At 43.0% G+C, this 18,602-nt stretch overlaps 1 protein-coding gene across 3 annotated transcripts; it reads right to left on the bottom strand.

The window, feature by feature from the left end:
* Positions 1-199: 199 nt before the first annotated feature.
* On the bottom strand, positions 200-4,245 carry glrx2 (glutaredoxin 2). Of its 3 annotated transcripts, none has more exons than XM_086224470.1 (4): positions 4,123-4,245; positions 2,930-2,996; positions 2,159-2,335; positions 200-1,139 (listed from the first exon to the last, which is right to left on the bottom strand). In XM_086224470.1, exons 2-4 carry the CDS (start codon positions 2,993-2,995, stop codon positions 981-983), a joined length of 402 nt encoding a protein of 133 aa, XP_086080596.1. In that variant the 5' UTR covers position 2,996; positions 4,123-4,245; the 3' UTR covers positions 200-980. The 3 variants fall into 3 exon arrangements, with proteins under 3 accessions (XP_086080596.1, XP_086080595.1, XP_086080597.1); XM_086224469.1 differs by lacking the exon at positions 4,123-4,245 and adding an exon at positions 3,914-4,115; XM_086224471.1 differs by lacking the exon at positions 4,123-4,245 and adding an exon at positions 3,847-3,908.
* Between the last annotated feature and the right edge of the window lie 14,357 nt (positions 4,246-18,602).

Raw genomic sequence — 18,602 nt, forward strand, 5'->3', positions numbered from 1 at the left:
CAGTAGAGGTTAAATGTTTTTAAGATATATCCCCATCTATCTCCCTTTTCATAGGCTCATTGTAGTGTAGAGCACATATTGTGATACTACAGTTACAATTTCTCTACTGATAACAAACACCCACCTTACTGAGATGAGAGGGGAGATAAATGAGGCGCTCCTCGGTACAGACACACGAATGGACGTAAGAAGGCGACAGTAGACTTTCATTCATATTTATTGATATAAATATACATTCAGTGCATTGAGAAACCGGAGTGGTTACGACTTCAAATACACATCCTATTATCTGTTGGTACATCAGTTATTTGCATAAATTGTTCATTTTCATACGTTTTGGTAAACCAAAACTTCTTGCCTTGAAGAGACCATGAGAGAAAAAACTACTGTTCAAATCTCAGGCACGTGTAAAATAAATAAAAAAAAAAAAAAATACAAAATGTCTGCATATTTCCACACACAGTCGATGCAACTAACGAAAGTTTGTTAAAAGATAATAAAGGAATATTGAGCACGGTGAAATGTGCCCATCATACCAAAAGCTGCAGTCTTCATTCATCAGAAACAATTTAAATTCCTTCAATTCCCAGAAAATATTCATAAAATGTATTGGACAACTCGTCATGACCCGGTGACAGCTGGAGTGAGACCCTGGATGTTTAGATGGATTGTGTTACTTTTTTACAATTCATGTAATGTTCCATATAACAGCCATGCAAAACAAGAAGTATGAAAAGCAGTATTCACAAGTTTTGTTTAAAAGATGGCAGCTTTAATAATAATAAAAATAATAATAATAATAATAATAACAATACTCCTGTACATCCCTGGATGGAAATGACTGCATCCTAGCATCAAGTATCCAAAGCACTTTGATAATTAAATAACATGGTTGTGCTCAAGTTATGTACCACTTGAAACACAAGATCCACCAAACACTTAATAAACACGGGATTGAATAAAACTACAAGAACGGTTAGTCATTTAGCCGCCTGGCCGCTGCCCGAGCCCTCCGAGCTGGCGGCCGCGCAGCAGGGGGCGCACTGTTCGATCAGGGGAACCAACTTGCCCTGCTGATGGAGCTGCTTGGTATCCGAGCCGCCACCGATGCAGTTCCCATTAACGAAGACTCTCGGCACCTGAACACACAAGTCACAACTTTAGCAAAGATCAAGTCGGGAGTCAGCGAAGTCTTTAATCAAGTTCTATCTTAAAAGGGGTCCGACAGGAGCATGCAGGATCTGGGAGGTCCGCTGATTTGCAGAGCCAGACAGCAAGATGGAAACCTTTCCCTCCTCTGCGCTGCATTAGGGAGCTGAGACCCACAGACCAGACTGCTAGTTAGCTAAGCACCATGAATAGCAATGGCTGGATGGATGATATGTACTCATTCATGTTTATCAGCCATGTGCTTCAATTGCTGATGAGATGCAGTTTCTTTTTCTTCCCTGCAAGGGCTGTCCACTAATATTTCGAGACCCCCAGGATATTTTGTGCTATGATTATGAAAAAAAACCAAACAAAAACACATCAGAAGAAAAGCAAAGCCTGGTATCGACCTCATTTCTTCAGAAAAAAAAACCCAAGTGCACATCAAACACAGGTGCATGAATGTAAAACCAGCGTGCAGAGCAGTGTCAGCAGGTGGGAACCCCCCCCAGCAGGGAGGACCTCTGCTCTGTGACAACACCCAGTGGAACCTTTCTTGCAAAGGTGCATTTCTTCTCCAGCTCCTTGGGCACGAATGTGAGCATGGAGCTGTGACGAGCACTCCCTTGCTCTTTGAGTTGACTTTGTAAAAAGACCCCCCACCCCCCTCCCAAATCAGCTGCCGCCACAAACAGAATCTAATTCTGTGGGAAACTCTTTTATCCTTCCTGTCAACGTCTTATTTCCATTTAAATTTGAAAGAGGAAAACTGCTCTGGTCTTCATCTTGAAACAAACTATTTGAAGTCAGATAAAGACGTAATTCTTGGCTGCAGCCCCAAACAAAAGCACATTTCAAGTCAAACTAGATTTAACTTAAATGAACGGCCAAAACACACAAGCTGTCGGCTGTTCATGTTTCATTCTTGTTTTAATAGAAGCTGAAATAACAGGCTTTGGAGTTGCTTAAAATTCCAATCCCCGGACGAGACGTGACCGGGGGCTCTTACCGTTCTGGCACCCGTCAGCTGAGCTAAGGCCTCTTGCAGCCTCCTTCCATCATTGTGCTCGTCCAGTTCAATCACTTTGTACGTCGCACCAATTTCGTTGAACACGTTTTTGGCCATTTTGCAGTAAGGACAGGTGGTCTTGGAAAATATCACGACGCAGTTCTGGGACACCACCTCCTGGAAGTTCAGGCAAAAATAACAGCAGAAGTAGAAGACAGAAATAGACACAAGGCTTCCAGGGTTATTAATGAGCCCGCGACACCTCATGCTGCACTTCAATTACTTTTCTTTTTGGCCACTGCAGATAAACTGTGGCAGCTGACATATAGAATAATGACAACCGCACCTATATTTAATGCTAGAGATCAAAAAGCGTGTTCATTTTAAATCAATATTCACAAAAGAACATTAGGTCACACAGGAAATCTGATATGACCTGAGAGAATAATGTGTGATGGAGGCCACGTGACCTCCCTGGAGCTTTCTTTCCTGGAGCTGCTTGTAGCAGGCAAGGAAGCAAATCCCAGCTCCATCTTAGTGTTCTCACCAAACGTGACGCCTCACGGGGAGTCAGGCACATACGGAGGAGAGGCAAGTGAGAAATACACAACCGGAAGAGGCGTCCCGAGTGTGAGAAGAAGGAAAGTACTACGACATGTGACTGAACACAGGGTGGTTATCTCGTATCACAGTCACTGTTTCCGGTTAAGTAGTACTGGGACTACAAAATTGTAGTATACTAGCAGCAACACCAGCATCTACTGTACTTACGTGTACATACTTGACACAGGCCGTGCTGGACAGACTCCCAGCAGTGGAGGACGTCAGGTTTCCCATCCTGAAACAGACATGTTAACAGATTTGGAGCAGTGGACTCAACACACGGCTGAACGTTAAAAAATACACCACCGAGAATGACAGAAAACTCAGATCACAATGAAACACATGCAGTTTCTTCCAATGACCTTAGAAATGGGAAGATACTGTCAGATAAGGCGCAAGAGAAACTCATAGTTAGCATTAAAATCAAATCTATGCAGAGGAGCTCTGTTCTGGCCATGGCCCTGCTTTCCTAGCCACGATTGTGAGTGTTTTACAGTCTGCCAATGCAATGCGGTTTACTTGCAAGGTAATCCAGGATTAAGGGTAAATGTGTCTGTCACTAGCACTGGTGATGCGTTTAAATTACAAGTGGACAGGAAACTTGCCGAACTCCATTAAGAATCTGGCAATGTCAACAAACTACGGTCCTGTCGGAACGAATGCTTGTTCGTGAAGCGTTCCTTTACGTGCTTCATGTCACATTTGAATGAGGAGATGTATTCGGCGTACATCTGGAACACGTCCCACCAGTCTTTTTAGATAAATCTGAATGTTTCCAACAGTTCTGCCACCGTGACACCCAGCGCATCAGCAGGCTAGGGCGGTTGACTGTTACAGGAAAAATCGAAAGTAATGTTTTGCAAATGAATTAGCCAATTTAATGGTTCGAGCTGGTTAAATTACACACCACGTGTGCTGTTCGTGAAGCTAATGACTTTTGAATGGATGAAACGTGTGTGTATGTGTGTGTGTGAGAGTGATTTTGTTGAACCGCAGCCCGGCGCCCAGCCTCTTGGACATTCGTACAGCAAGCATCGTGCCCCGCGGTGTTTTTTTTTCCTCCACATATTCTCCGTAACTCTCACAATTTAATCACGAAGCGCAGACTGGCGTCAGGTGACGTATTGGACGAGTCGAACTTGCGATAATGACCTTCGGCAGCCGGTCCACGCCGCTCGAGGAAGACGTCCTGCTCGAGAAAACATCGAGAAAAAGAGACAAACGACCCCAAAACACTCAAGAAGCCGGCCTCGATAAAACATGCGGTTGTGTCGTCGCACAGCAGCCCTGCCTGACAGCGTTCGCGTGGTTTTCCCCCTCCGTTACGCAAGTTACACGTTATTGTATGCTTGACAGCCTACCTTACGTGATTACCGGAAGTCGTTTTAAAACGTCACCGGAACGTAACCCAGTGGCGTCACATACGCACGTGTAGGAGGGGGGCTGACAGGCTGCACGGACTGGGTTGTCTCGTGAGGCAATGATGGCGCCAGGATTTCGTCAAGAGTGCAACAGGTTTTATTGAGCCGCTCATTGAAGGACTCGGGTACAACACATTTGTTTCACACCAAAGGGTTCCTAAACTGGTCAGAAGCCGAGGGTGACGTTCCTCTTTTCTGAATTTTAATTATAGGCTAATTAGGATACCAGCTGTCACAGTGAATTGCATCCACATGCACCCCCCCCCCAACAAGCCCCCACCCAACAAGCACGGCACGAATCAAACACACACAATCTCTGAAAAACCAAGGAATCTCGTCTGTACGATTCCACCACACGTCAGACTCGGCGTGCACATTGATTGTGAGTAGGATGAAATTCCCCTGTGGGAAAAACTAAAGTTTTTTTTATTATTATTTCTTCTGTTGTTGCTGGTTATGTCTTAAAACTTTATGTTGTGACAACAACAAAAAAACAACCACAAACAAAATACCGCATTGAGAAACTGTGTATCACTCATGAGTGACCCATGCATTTTGTAAGGGGGATACCTTGGGTGAGAGGCTGCAATCTCCAGTTTATCCACTAGATGTCACTACAACCGACTGGCCTTTTCCATCCATTCATCCATTTCATCCTGTTAAGGCTCGCGGGGGGTGGAGCCTATCCCAGCAGCCTTCAGGTGTGAGGCGGGGTTCACCCTGGACAGGTCACCAGTCCATGGCAGGGCCAACACATAGAGACAGACAACCAGTGGCTCTCCCAGCCACGCCTACGGTCAATTTAGAGTCTGGATTAACCTGGTCCCCTCTTGATGTCTTTGGACTGTGGAGGAAGCTGGAGTACCAGAGAGGGCCCAGCAGGAACAGGGAGAACATGGAGACTCACACAGAAAGACCCCACACTTTCCCCACATTACATCCCTTTATGGGCTACTGTTACTGTTACTGTTAATTAACATTTTCTCTCCTTTCCTGACTTTTTTTTTTTTTTTAAATATGTGTGTAATTTCACAGTAACCAGGAGGAAACAAACTGCAGCTTAGAGCCTGCTTGGCTTCAAGACCCTGTGTTAAATTTTAAAAACTTTCTCTTTTCTGTAAAATGACCAAATGACACATCATCAAAGTTGGACATTTGAATAGCAGTTGAAAACATTCCTCTAACATCACACAGGGCCTGGACAGCTCAGGAATCCAAGCCACAACAAATGATTCCCTCCTGCATCCTCTGAGGGTTTAATTTCTCCTCTCCCTCTTCAAATGCAGGAGGAAATGCATTTGTTCTGAATTACTGTTTCCCATTTACCACATTAGTGCAGAACAGGCACTCAGACTGGAGAATCAATCACTAACCTAAAGATATCTGATGAGGCAGCGCAGGAGTGCTTCACTTCAAATAACATTTTTTAAAGCCAAGGGGAAAATGCATAATTTCAGAATGAATTCACTCCATCAAGGAGAGGCGCAGTTCTGCCACGGAGCAGCAACAGTCAGAAATCAAGCCAGACGTGTGAAAAAGACAGACACAGACACAGACAGACGCAGTTAAGCTGATAGATCTTTGTCTCCCTCACTACATTTCTTGAAGGTTTGATATCATTTAGTTCACGTGAACACTGGAGTCCCTCTCTTTAGATGCGTTCTTCATCCACGGGAGCCTGCAGGTGGGGTGCCCTCTCCCATCCACACTCTCCAAATCGTTCCTGTTTGTCGAATCCAGGACGACGAAGATCCCGTTGGTCAAACAGCCGTTCACTTAAAGCTTTTAAAGCATGAAACTCAGACTGCTTTAAATGAGATAATAGCTATTCTTTATTATGTAGCAGTGACTACAGTGTGTGTTAGCCTGTGGAACACATTCAAATCATTATTGCTGTGTTATAATTCAACTTCCAACATAAAACTGGACAGTTTACTGCAGTCTTTGCTCTCTGTAACATTAAAAAAAAAGGGTTTAATCAGCCATTTAGGAATGTGAAATATTCCAGATCTCTGTTTCATAATTTGATGTACACACTTTTGATAAGAGGAATCTTAAATCTGGTCAAACTGAGAGAGCATATTTAAAGAATAATCAAATGGATAAGTATTAATTTCTTTGTCTCATTGTACTGTAGCTTGAATACAAATGATTGGGATACATTTCTAATCGCTGGACAGCATATTAAACCTAGACTACAAACTCAACCAAGAATTGAGATAATCAGCTTAAAGTCTTATATGTGACAAGAATTTAAAACAGCGCATTTAATCTTCCATGTCAGAGACGGTCAGGAGAAACTGGGCCACCCAGTCGTGTAAAACAGGTCGCTAATGAGGTGTGACATAAATGTTGCAGCCCTCAATGAAATTCTGACACCTGGAACTAATTTTATGACAAATTGTTGGTGCAGGTGTGTCCCCTCCACCAGCGCCTCGCAGCCTTCTAATTTGTGTTGCATGTGATGAAATGCTACGTTACAGCTGCACTCTCAGTCCCTTTGAACTGGGCTGCACGGCTGCCTCAGATTCAAAAGTGTAGAGAGCAAAAAGTTCTCAAGTCAGAGAAAATGACCAGCACCCATCAGCAGATATCTGATCAGCCTCCCTGGACACCCCAACAAATTCTAGCAACTATTGCTGATTCACTGTTACTTATCTTTTTTATGTGAAGCCTTTTAATGGATGCCTTTTTAAAACAACAACAACAACAAAAAATCTACCAGTCCCAGCGTTGTCATATTTAGAAAAGTAGCAGGTGTTTGGATTTAGTTACACGTGTTTATTTTACATTTGGGTGTTAAAGGAGATATTTTCCTGATTGCTGTTTAATCAGTTTTCTGGCAATATGGATTTTGACAAGCCCGGGACCACCGGGCCACCCTGGTCATTGCATCCATATGGAGATGACAAAGGAGTAGATGTGTGTCTGTAAATGTTATGCTTGTAATGGTAAACTGATGGGAATAACTAGATGGTAAAGACATAATGAAAACAAAGCTCAGACATTATTTATGATGTTTACATCTCCTAGGTAACCAGGAAGCAATGTGACTCTGCGTCTGCGAGGCCTCAGATCCTCCAACCGATGAACTCTCAACATGGAGAAGCAGCCACAGTTTGAGTACACACGTCAAACATAATACAAAGCCTACAAGCACGAGCAAAAATGAGGGTACAGGGTCAGAGGGGCAGAAGATGAAGGTTCGAAAGATTCTTTTAGAGAAACTGAAAAAAGTAGAAACTCCAACATTATTCAAGTGCTTGACTCAGCTTCATTTGCTGTGGAGACGTGAACGAGGAGCCATTAATGTGATCCATATCACATATTTTATTGACTTTTGGCCTCTGATGCTTCACTTTGACAAATTAGAGGCAGCGTGAGGAGAGCTGCTGACGTTGCTGCCTCTACTGGTTTACATTTAATTGTGATACCGATTTGGGTGAGACTTACTGTGTCTTTGAAGTCGTATTTAATTATTTTCCCTCAGTGTCATGTGATGCTGGAAAGCTTCCCGTGGTGCAGAAGCCTGTCTATTAGTGTTACTATAAATAGATTTATGCACATCAACAGTTTCAAAACCAAACAGAACTGGTGGTCTATAGCTACCAAGTACTAAATATTCCTAAAAAATATTACATGAATATATATATATATTTATTTCCTGTCAGCTCAAGAAGAAGAAGTCATTGTTCAACAGGTTTTTTCCTCCTCTTACAGATTGTCTGTACAAGACCATGTTTTTTAATGTGATTAACAGTTGTTTTTGTCCAAGCGTCCTGATAGCGAAGACAAATCTCGGCTGTAGCCTGCATTGATCGAAGCGTAGCTCTCGGCTGTAGTTTGATTGAGTGTTCTGGTGTTTATGCTTAACAGGCAATTGGCAAAGTGCATAATAACTCATTTTTAGTCACTTCATCAATAAGTTAACACTAAAATCTATAGAGCTTATCATGCGGATAAGTAAATTGTGTGTCATTGCAATTTTTCAACTTCAGTCAGGAATGTAAGAGCTGAGCTGCAACAAGGCTCCCAATGTTTGTGCCGGGAGTGACGGGCAGGTCTGGCTTCAAGCTAGATTAAAGTGATCATCACCTGCTGATCAACTCCTCACTGTTATTTGTCTTGAATTCACAAAGAAGTCTGACTGTTTGTTTATAATTCTCTGAGGTTCGTGGAGCTCAGCCACGCTGTTTCAGATTTTTGACAATCATTTTACAGCTATAATCAGAGATGGTTTTGAACTGCCCACTTACGGGTCATTTCCTGTATCTGTGGGTTTCATCACTGCCCTGCCCCTTAAGTTTAATGTTCAAAGTGACTATGAGCACAGATTCTGATCCTTTTTTTAATGCCTCATTTTCAGTACGTTCAGGACATTCCCAGGAGAGGCATTTTTACCAATCAAGACAAAAAAGTTTGAGGCTTGTCAGAGTCTCAGCAGCACTCTCTCCAAATCTGGCAACAGGTCTCTTCGCTCTCTCGCGCTGCTGGATAATTTGTCCGGTTTTACTGCAGAGCTGCTGACATTGTTTTCCAAGAAGAAAGCAGATAAGACAGACAGATAGAATAGAAAGGGATTTACAGCTGGACACTTGAATTCAAAGTTAAAACTGAAACAAAACTTACTTTTCGCAACAACCCCAAACAAGCTGGGGGGTATCGGCGTATACATGGAGCTCAACTTTATTGACAAATAAAAACAAGACTGTGACAATCAAAGATGTCATTAAGTTCTCCAGGGACTCAAGCACAGCAATGCAACTCAGACGCCTGCGTTCAGATGACAGCAACAACCGAGATAAAATACAACAGCGCTGCTCGATCTCGCTCTGAATTTGGAGGTGTGAGGTGGATTAATACGGCACGAAAGGGCTTACAAAGTATCTGCATCACAAATCAGTTTTGATAGCCTTGCTCCGCTGAAGGCTGGGCACACTTCCCCGGATCTTCCTACTGCTCTGCACCTCAAAGGTGTAAGGAGACTCCCAGTGAAAAACAACAGATACAATGGCAACGATATATTTCTTAGACAGAACAATTTATGGGACTATCACTATTAATCATTGCTGCGGAAAGCAAGACTGCCTTACTCGTGTGGAGCCCCCACAGAAATGTAATTCTCCTCCTGCCTCAAGTGCTTATAAAGGTGAGCTAAAGATGCGTTTTGTCCAGACTCAGTCCCACCCTGGCATGACAATAAGCTGTGTTGATTTAATATCTATTTGCTGCATGCATTTTCCTCGACATGTAATCAGTCAACAGGATTCTGCAAGAGGCTGTCATGAATCTCATCGCCTGCACTGTGTTAGCCAACCCCGCCCCGCCTCCTCCTGGACAATCACCAGCTCTCCAGCAGGACTCGCCATATCCAGCAGCCATCCCTGATTACATTCATGACTCAGGCTGCCGATTGGCTGTCAGGCTGCAATCTTTGCTTTCTTTTCCTTGGTTTTCTTTGGTGGAGCATTGTCTTTGAATATTTTTGTCTAAATGTTTGAGTGGGACATTTTGAAATGCAAATGCATGCATAAAATGTATTATGCACATAGTAAAAAGGATTAAGTGGGAAAAAACTCACTTGGGGACAGACAGGAGCTTGAAACTGAAAGACCTAAAAGTTGTCATGTGGTGATGCTTTAAGCTGCTTTTCTACCACCTGGTACTGACTCAACTCTGCTCATCTCTTCTTTACTGGTTTTCCATCAGGCAAACTGGGTAACTTTTTAGTATCACCTCCATCAAAGTACCAACAGAGTTCATCAAAAAGGTATAAAGTAGTGAAAACCCTCCATACCAGAGGGGATGGTCACCACAGAACCTTGGCTCTTCCCTGGACTGTGACTAAATTGCAACCTGCAAACCCACACTGTGGTCATTTGAGGTTCCTGTGTTTGGTTTCCGGCATTTGCCACATTAAAGATGATGCTGAAGGTGTTGCCATGACAACCAGCCAGACAAAAGGGGCAGCATTTGCCCTGGAAAATGAGATTCTGGTTCTGTGACGAGTCATGCTGGTAACCAAAAAGCAACCTTCAGGTATTTTTTTCACCCGCACCTGAGCACGCTTGCCAATCTATACACGCCAAACAATTGTGCAAGAAAACAGAAGAAAAAGAAGGAGGAGAGCGGCGCACTCCCTTGTTCTTATCCAGGTCAGTGCTCCCTCAGGGTTACGTGTTGCCCTCTCACGCCCAGGGCCCTGATTGGAGAGACCAGTTCAGTTCAGCTACATCGTTTTCCTTCTCATCAACCATTCAGTAGCTCCTCTAGTAGTCTGTATGAAACCATGTGTGCCATTATATTTCCTCATTTATCAGGTTTTTCTCTTAACGTGTCACCCATCTATCTCAGCAGCAACAGAAAATGGATTTGTGCAAAACTTTGTCCAAACATTTATGGTCCCCAGACAAATGACACAGATGGCCGAGGCGATACCACCGCCCACAAAGCTGATACTGGGGCTGCTGACTCTTGAAATTGTTCAGGAAATTCAGTATCTCAACTATTTCCACGATGGCAGTTACCCGTTCCCTCATGTGTTGTGGTGTTATATCGACCATGTTTGGATTTTGGAGCACTGATCAGACAAAAAGAAAAAAATATCCGAAGATGCCAACTGAGGGCCGTATGATGTTGTGACAGATATTCTATAGACTGATCATAGAGATCACAAAAGACAATTACAACGACCTGATGAGTAGATGATGAACAACTGGGCTCGTTTTAAAGACTAATTTATGCTCCGCCACACTTGTATTGTCTCAGGAGCAGGATGAAGCGGAGCTCATGCACTCAGGTGGATAGAATGAGTCAGATCACTTGACTGCTACTGGAGGAATCGGTTGTGGTTGTATATCTGCCGTGAGAATATGCATTAGAAGGCTGAGTCATTTATCAAGTAGCGCTTCTGTCCACTCATATGTGCCTGTTGGGATCAGCACCATGGACAGCGCCTGTCACACTTAATCCTGTTATCCAACTAATAAAGCAAGAGATGTCTGCCTGCATGTCTTTAGCTCAATTAACTTAACAATCATTAATTCAATCAAAATCAATCTTGCTGTTTGAAGTCACGGAGGAAGTGCATTGCTGAATACGGGGGTCTCGGGTCTGAGACGTCACCCTGGACACAGGTTTTTTTTATTTGACATGAGGGGAATATTATTGAATAAAGTGTATGGTAACGTACAATATAATGAATGTATATTACAGTGGAGAAGTGCTTGGCTTTCCCATGATGTGTGAGTGCGTAAGAAAGTCCACAGTTTCAGAGGTCTAATTTATTCAGCTACAAAGAGGTTGCAACCACTGATATTTCCTGCCGAGTGTGTCTCATTAATGTCAATGTTACAATCATGTAACGAGGTGAATTCAACAGATTTTCTCTGTGCGTTTTTATTTCTTCCTTTATGTGAAATAACATGCTGGGTTGAGCCGACTCTGTTTGTGTTATACATACATAAAAGTTCATGTTTATATCTGAAGAATTTCAAGTAAAGTACAAAGTTGAGTGGAGACATTTTTCATAGAAATTCACCAAGTTGTCATCTAGATGAGGGATTAGATGGACGAAAACCAGAAACTTGCCTTCACCATTCTATTTGTTGGCTTTAAGTGAATCCGGAGCTCCTGTCTCGGTCATGTGTCATCTTTATTTTTTAAATGTCTCTGTTGATAGATTGGACATGGCTTGTGTGAGTGGACCAGGGCTATGCTATTGACGGCGGTGACATTTGTTTTAGGGAAGGTTACGACAACGTGTCAAGTAAGAATTCGGCTGCCTACTGTCAACACCAATCGTTGTTTTAGTGGAGGATATGGGTGGAGGAACCGCAGTAAACACATATTGAATTGGTGGCATGTCAGGTTAGTGTTTAGAAGTCTAAAAAGGACAGGTCCCATTTATTTTGACTGCGTGTCTATGTGTGTGTGTGTGTGTGTGTGTGTGGGTGCTTGTGAAGGTGGTGATGGGCGGGGGGGTTGTCTCCTTGTTATTCAGGATGGACGCCGGCCAGTGTGTGTTTCTTTGATAGGAGAGGCGGACACCAGTTGTTTCTGAGGCTCAATGTGTCAGAAGAGATTTCACAGCTCCTTGAACACAGTAATCCTGGAGCTCTTGATACAAGATGGCAAATAAAACGGCCCCATGGAAGATGCTGAACACTTACTGAACTCTACTTCCACTGATCTGTATCGTCACTCCATGTGAGGCGCCCTCCAAATAAGGTCAACAGTACCTTGACATACACCCTGTTGTTTCAGCTGATTTGTTGTATTTTTAGCACGTGCAGAAAAGCATCAAAATGTTAATGCATTAATAAAAAAAAAAAAAATAGAATGTGGTTCAGGTGCTTGATGTGAATTTTCCCTTTTTGATTGACATTTAAATCAGAAGAAGAACTGAGCGTACAAAAATGTCATATTCATTGTTTTTATTTGACAGAGTCACATCGTAGCCACAGGGGCCCCTGAATACATAAAAAAAGGGTTTTAAAAAAAACAGCCTGCAATGATATTTGAATGACGCGATCCACAGCGACGTAGGGACGCCAAATCAACACAGGTCACGATCAGAAGACTGCAACAATGTGACAAACTTTGTTTATAGTACATGAACAACATTTTTATTGCATTTTACTACCTCTAATATTTCATATAAATATTCTGATGCATACTTTAGCTTCAGTGTCATGTGACCAAGGGACTCCAAATCAGTACCGGATGTTTGTGCTTGTCTGGGAAAATAATACTCCTCTTTTTATTACTGCTGCTTCTTCTATTTCATGTGAATATTTTTATGCAAAAGCCCCCCCCCCCGGGAAAAAATGGGACTCCGACTCACTACAGGTTACTCTTCCATGACTGGACACATAAAACACACCTCTCTCTTTATTTCACTTTACTGCCATTTTATTTTTACACCAACGTCATCTTCTTCAACAACTTTCATGGAAGCTTTGGGGACTCCAAATCAGAACCAGCTATTATCACTAGACTGTATTATACTGAGACATAACTTCCTATTGCCTCTTTTATTTTATATGAATATTTCTATGCAAAATTCACCATTTATTTCCCCAGTAGCTTCAAGGTCATGTGATTGAGGGACTCCAAATTAATAGACGTTATTATTACTAGATTGTGAAAATGGGACGCACCTCTTTTGATTTCATTTTACTGCCTCTTTTATTTTTTATGAATATTTTCACAAGGTATGAATGAATTATAAAAATTAAAATGGCTTGCAAACATGTTTGACAGATTCATTAATTTGAAATATCACCGACACTTCCATCCAGCATGAAAATATGTCGGCGGTGCTTGAGGACTGGCTGCATTTGCGCTTGCTGGAGCCATCTTCTGTACCTCAGCTCGGAGTCCGAGCTAAACAAGGTAGTGCAATTCCGCTGCTATACTGAAGAGGGCAGAGTTGCTTTGTTGTATCGCTCGCCAGCCAACGTGCAGTGACAAACCTCACACAGTGTCGTCAAATCTGCCAGATCTAATTGATTGGGAAGTGCAAACCTTGACGTAGAAACAGTCAGTTCTGACAAAGAAGGTGCATGAATGTTTTTTGCTTTCATTTATGATTTCTACTGTAAGCCAGGATTTGTAGGTACAAAGTAAACAATTACTAATGTGGTTGGTACTCAGTCACATCAGGAGGAAAAGAATTTATCTCTAATAATCCTCAGCCCCTGAGGCTCAGAAGGCCAAGGTAGATAAGACAACGGCCTGATGCTGCCACTGTTTCCACACAGAAGGCCCGCAGTTATCACAAATGACGTTCTGTTAGCTGTGGACGCCGGCAATCCATCTTCCCCTAACTCTCTTTTCCTCTCCTTTCCTTCTGTCTTATCGTCCGTAAGAATCCTTCTCCCCCAATGGTGCAGTTTTACCATCTGGCTTTAGAGCCCCCGAGCAGAACGCCGGGTCTCTATGTGTTGCTTTATCTACAGCAGAAATTGCATTGACCTTGCGGCAACCTAAACACTTTATCAGAAACCCGATAATCTTCGTGGGAAAGCGCATTAGCAGAAAAGAATAAGCAAGTTAGGCAGCAGCGGGTCTCCAGGTTGGAGGGTTACGGCCATGTTGCCCTGAAGACAGCACATCCTGGGCCTCATTGTTCTCAGAGGGGAAAGCAAAGAAGGAGAACAGGGAGCAACCGGATCCCTCCTCAGCTGAAAGTGAGGGGAGAGCACGCATCGCATCATCATTATGCATGTTGTTTATTCCTTTTGAAAAAGCAAGTGGATGACTGACAGCGAGTCCTTTCATGTTGCCACCTGTGTTATTTTTACACGTGGTGTTGAGACGGGCTGCTTTTCTTCAACTGGATTACAAGTGTTTGATCAGAATGAATGGTCGGCCGCGTCTGTTCCAATATAGACTGATGACTGACAGGGGTTTGTTTTTTTTTCCTGCCGCAAATTTCTACTAAATAATTTGCATTTGTTACAAGTCCTCTCTGACGCCGCCGTGCATCCTCAGAGGAATAACAGTCCACTTTTCACTTTCTTCTTCATGGACAATAGTTCTCTTATCTGCAGGCCTTGTTTTGTGTTGTTCTATCGCTTATATCTGAAAGTGTACCAGTTCTGCTTTTATCTTCACAGGTAGCACTGATCTGCTGCTGCTGATGGACAACAAGGATTCAGAATGAACCCCTGGATAAGTGAGTCTGGATGGGAAAGTGTTACGATGGAGAACAACTGCAGTAGAACGAAGAACTGAAAGACAAACATTCATCTTCATTTGACACTTTAAATTGATGCTGAGGTGAAATGATTAATGGATCAGATATCAGAATCAATAACTTTCCAAGCAATCATGGCCATCAGGACTCACTTGCTAAAAAGGATGCTTTGTAAAATAGAGAACGTTCATGTCACATGAGGAATTAAACTGCATTACAGGATGAGTGGAAGGACGTTTATTGTGAAACTGTTCCTCTATGTCACAGCTTTGGCTCCAAGATTCCAAAATAAAAGCAAAAAAAAAAAAAAAAAGACCACCCCAGAAGTCAGAAGCATGTAATTACGAGGATCTAATTCACAGATTATTTCCCTAAATATATAGATGACCTGCACCAGGCTCTTTTACCAACAGAGTAGAAGAGGCCATCTTGGCCGTCTACAGCCGTCTGCCAGCAAAAAAAAAGGAGAGGTTTTCGTGAATGACTTTAAGTTGGGCCGTTTGTAATTGTTCTTTCATGCCAGCTGTTATCGGCCATGTATGATGATGTCTGGATGCAAAGTTTGGGAATATTTGTGAAGGCACCGGGAGTGGAAACAGCTGATCAGCCACTGGTTTGTTACACAGGAGATTATTTGCTAAAAGTGTTTCCATCTCCCGTTCTGTAAAGACTCTGTCAAAAAAGGTAAAAAAAAAAAAAAAACAACACCTCAAGCAATGGCTTTTTGTACACCATATCTTCAAATGTGCGCCATAACGTGTTGATAAAAGGACGACTGATGCGTTTTCTTCCGGTAGCCTGATCTGAGAGCAGCGGTTTTAGACCACGCGTGAGATGATGCAGTGTGACAGTGTCACCTTGCACAAGTCGCCAAATACAAATCATTCAACATGCAGTTCCCTTTGATCCCTCCCTCCGCACATCAGGCAGAGCCTCTGCATGTGTGTTAGCTGTTTTCTCATTCACCGCGCAGTCACTTTCCATCCTCCACCGCTGCTTCTTCTGCGTACATTAATATTCTCACTCTCTCACTCTGGGGATCAATCACTGGTTGCCATGGAAATGAAACCACCCATGCAGGTGTATGCGTGAGCCTGCCTTTTCTAGTGTGTGTTGTGTGTGTTCTGCGTGTGCACGCGTGTGTTTGCTGTACACCGACTGTACCTGCTTCTCGCCAGTCGAAGCAGCGAGGCTTCCACGGTGATGCTCCTCTCCTGGACTGCCCTTGCATTCCGAGTGGCTTTGACAGCTGTCTAGTTGAGAAGCTCTCACCTGCCACACTCGGCTTCCTCTCAGCTCGGTGCAGAATAATGACCAAATTCAAAGGAGTAGAAAAAAAAAAACCGGGGCTGTCACACTTGTTTTGCTTCTTTCTAGTTTAAGGGATTCTTCATGTTAAGGCTATTAACTGAATTATTTCTAAAATGTTAGGAGGGCTTCAATAAAACAAGCAGTGAGGAGGCGCCTGCATCCTCCAACTGCTCCTCTAGGCAGAGATGAAATAACCTGGTGCCTTTGAGGGAGGGCAGACACATTCAGATAATACTCAGCAGGTGATTGGATGAACCATCCGTCTCTCATCATCAATGCTCTAACTTCAACCAATCAAGACTGATCCCAAAGAAGAAGCCAGTCGGTAGAAGAGGGAAAACACTGTAGTAGCCATTGTTGTTTGGAAGGAACAGTGTCACCGTCGTCACACCTAAACCTCGGCTGTTGAATGCTGATTGGTTGAACACAGACAAGACGGTTTCTTGCATGATCTCGTGAAACCAGCTGCCTCATAAACCCACCAGCATCAACACGGGTGGTGCTGTAAGCCCAGGATGCAGTGATGGGATGCAGTCCTTGCAGACACTTGTTTTGCACGTTCATATCTGTTGTTTATCTCAACAGCCGTTTGCCCAAAAAAAACAAGCAGATCTGCCTGATATTAAGATACAAGTCTTTGCCATCAACGTGTGGTCTGCTACTAGCTAGCAAGCTCTGAGTTTGTTGATTCACGTGACACGAGCGAAAATGACAACAACACACAGAAAGCAGTGGAGGAGGATAATGTCAAAAGAAATAATCCCCCAACGGCACACTCCTACCCGCAATGGTGTTCATTTTAAGTGGACTAATTAAACTAGAGTTTCAACTGACCGTTAAAACAAAACAAACTGACAAAAAAAAAAACCCACAAAACAGACACCATTATGAATTTCTCTCCCAGAGGAACACAGCTAATCTGAGTTTTGTGGCCCGATTAGAAAAGATGACTAGAGAATGTTCTATATTTGAGAGAGAAATTGGATTCTTTAAGTCTCCCGTCTCCTCTTGCGTGTCGTCCTCCAGATTTCACACCTAGACTTGTCTCTCTCTCGCCCCCCGTGTCTTTTTCCTGCCCCCCCAACACATCTTCCCCTGTCATTCTTTGCTTTCAACTTTGTCTGCTCCTCAGTGATGACTGATATGCTTAATTTATAGGAGGACAAATGGGACAATTAGAATACAGGAAGAAAAATTGCCTCCCTTTTTTTTTTTTTTTGCAAACAGCTGATTTAATTCCATCTCCAGAGTGGGAATGCTGAACTGTAGTTAATGTTGTACATCACACGAAAGGGCTGACCTTGTGAAAGTAAGGTTTGCTGTGCATGGTAATGAGAAAGGGTGTACAATGGGAGCAAAAAGGGCTGGCAGAGATGGACTGCATCATATTCATCAGGCCCCAGCATGTACTACACTAGCAGAGCAACAGAGTCCAAGCAAATTAATCATGTTTGTAATTGCAAAGAGCGCCAGAGGATGCGAGCGGTCACAGAGATATCAGGAGGATGATGAGGACAGCTACAGAGACGGATATATGAGAAGAGTCTGACACTGGCTGCACAACCTGATTTAATCTTTCTGAATCTTTGGGTCTATTAACTTAATTTGAGAAAATGAGGCATCATGTGGTTGGAGAAGTCAAATATTAAACCCACATCTCTCTCATCTCAATGCCTGTCGTTCGGTTATTCATCTGTCACTGAATTACTTAGAATTTGTGTCCAGCTGAGGATTGCTGGAGGAGAAATCAGCAACCCACAGCCCCTCACAAACTTGATGAAAGAATGATGTCAGAACAAAAACATACACATAAAATCCCTCTTCAAAGGGAATGTTCAGATTTTGTTTCACATTTTGTCCAAAGATTTTTTCTTTTTCTTATTCATTTTTTGATGCGTTTTGATGTGGTGTGGAAGTTTGGAGAACCCTACCTCGTCGGAGGAGGAGGCTTGCGGCGAGAAAAGAGGGAATATAAATAAATAAAAACATGAAACTCTCCGAGTGCAGAAACAGGCTTTTGTTCCTCCAGACACGCAAGATTGATGCCCCCTCCCTCCAGAGGCTAAGACCGGGAATCAGCCAACCTTGAATTCCTGCTTCACTTCTGAAAACTTGTGCCTTTGGTGTAGCAGCAGCAGCTGCAGATGAATTTCATAAAATGTTACAGTAGATGGGTAGCCAGTGGAGGATGTCCTGAATAAAGAGTCTTTAGAGGCTGAAAAGGCTGTTCTGCAGCACATCAAAATGTCTCAAAACTCTCAGCCAATAAACACAGCACAGAGAGTGGAGTCTATTTGTCTTTTATGTCTGCAAATCTAAACATGGCAGCTTTTCCACATCGTGGGGAGTTGCGCAAACAAAAACCACTCAAAGTTGTCCTCAAATGCATTCATGGAATGTGGTGTTT

The sequence above is a fragment of the Aulostomus chinensis genome, chromosome 14, assembly GCF_037954235.1.
Source record: "Aulostomus chinensis isolate RoL2024-O1b breed Wild chromosome 14, RoL_Achi_v1.0, whole genome shotgun sequence".
Taxonomy (NCBI): Eukaryota; Metazoa; Chordata; class Actinopteri; order Syngnathiformes; family Aulostomidae; genus Aulostomus; species Aulostomus chinensis.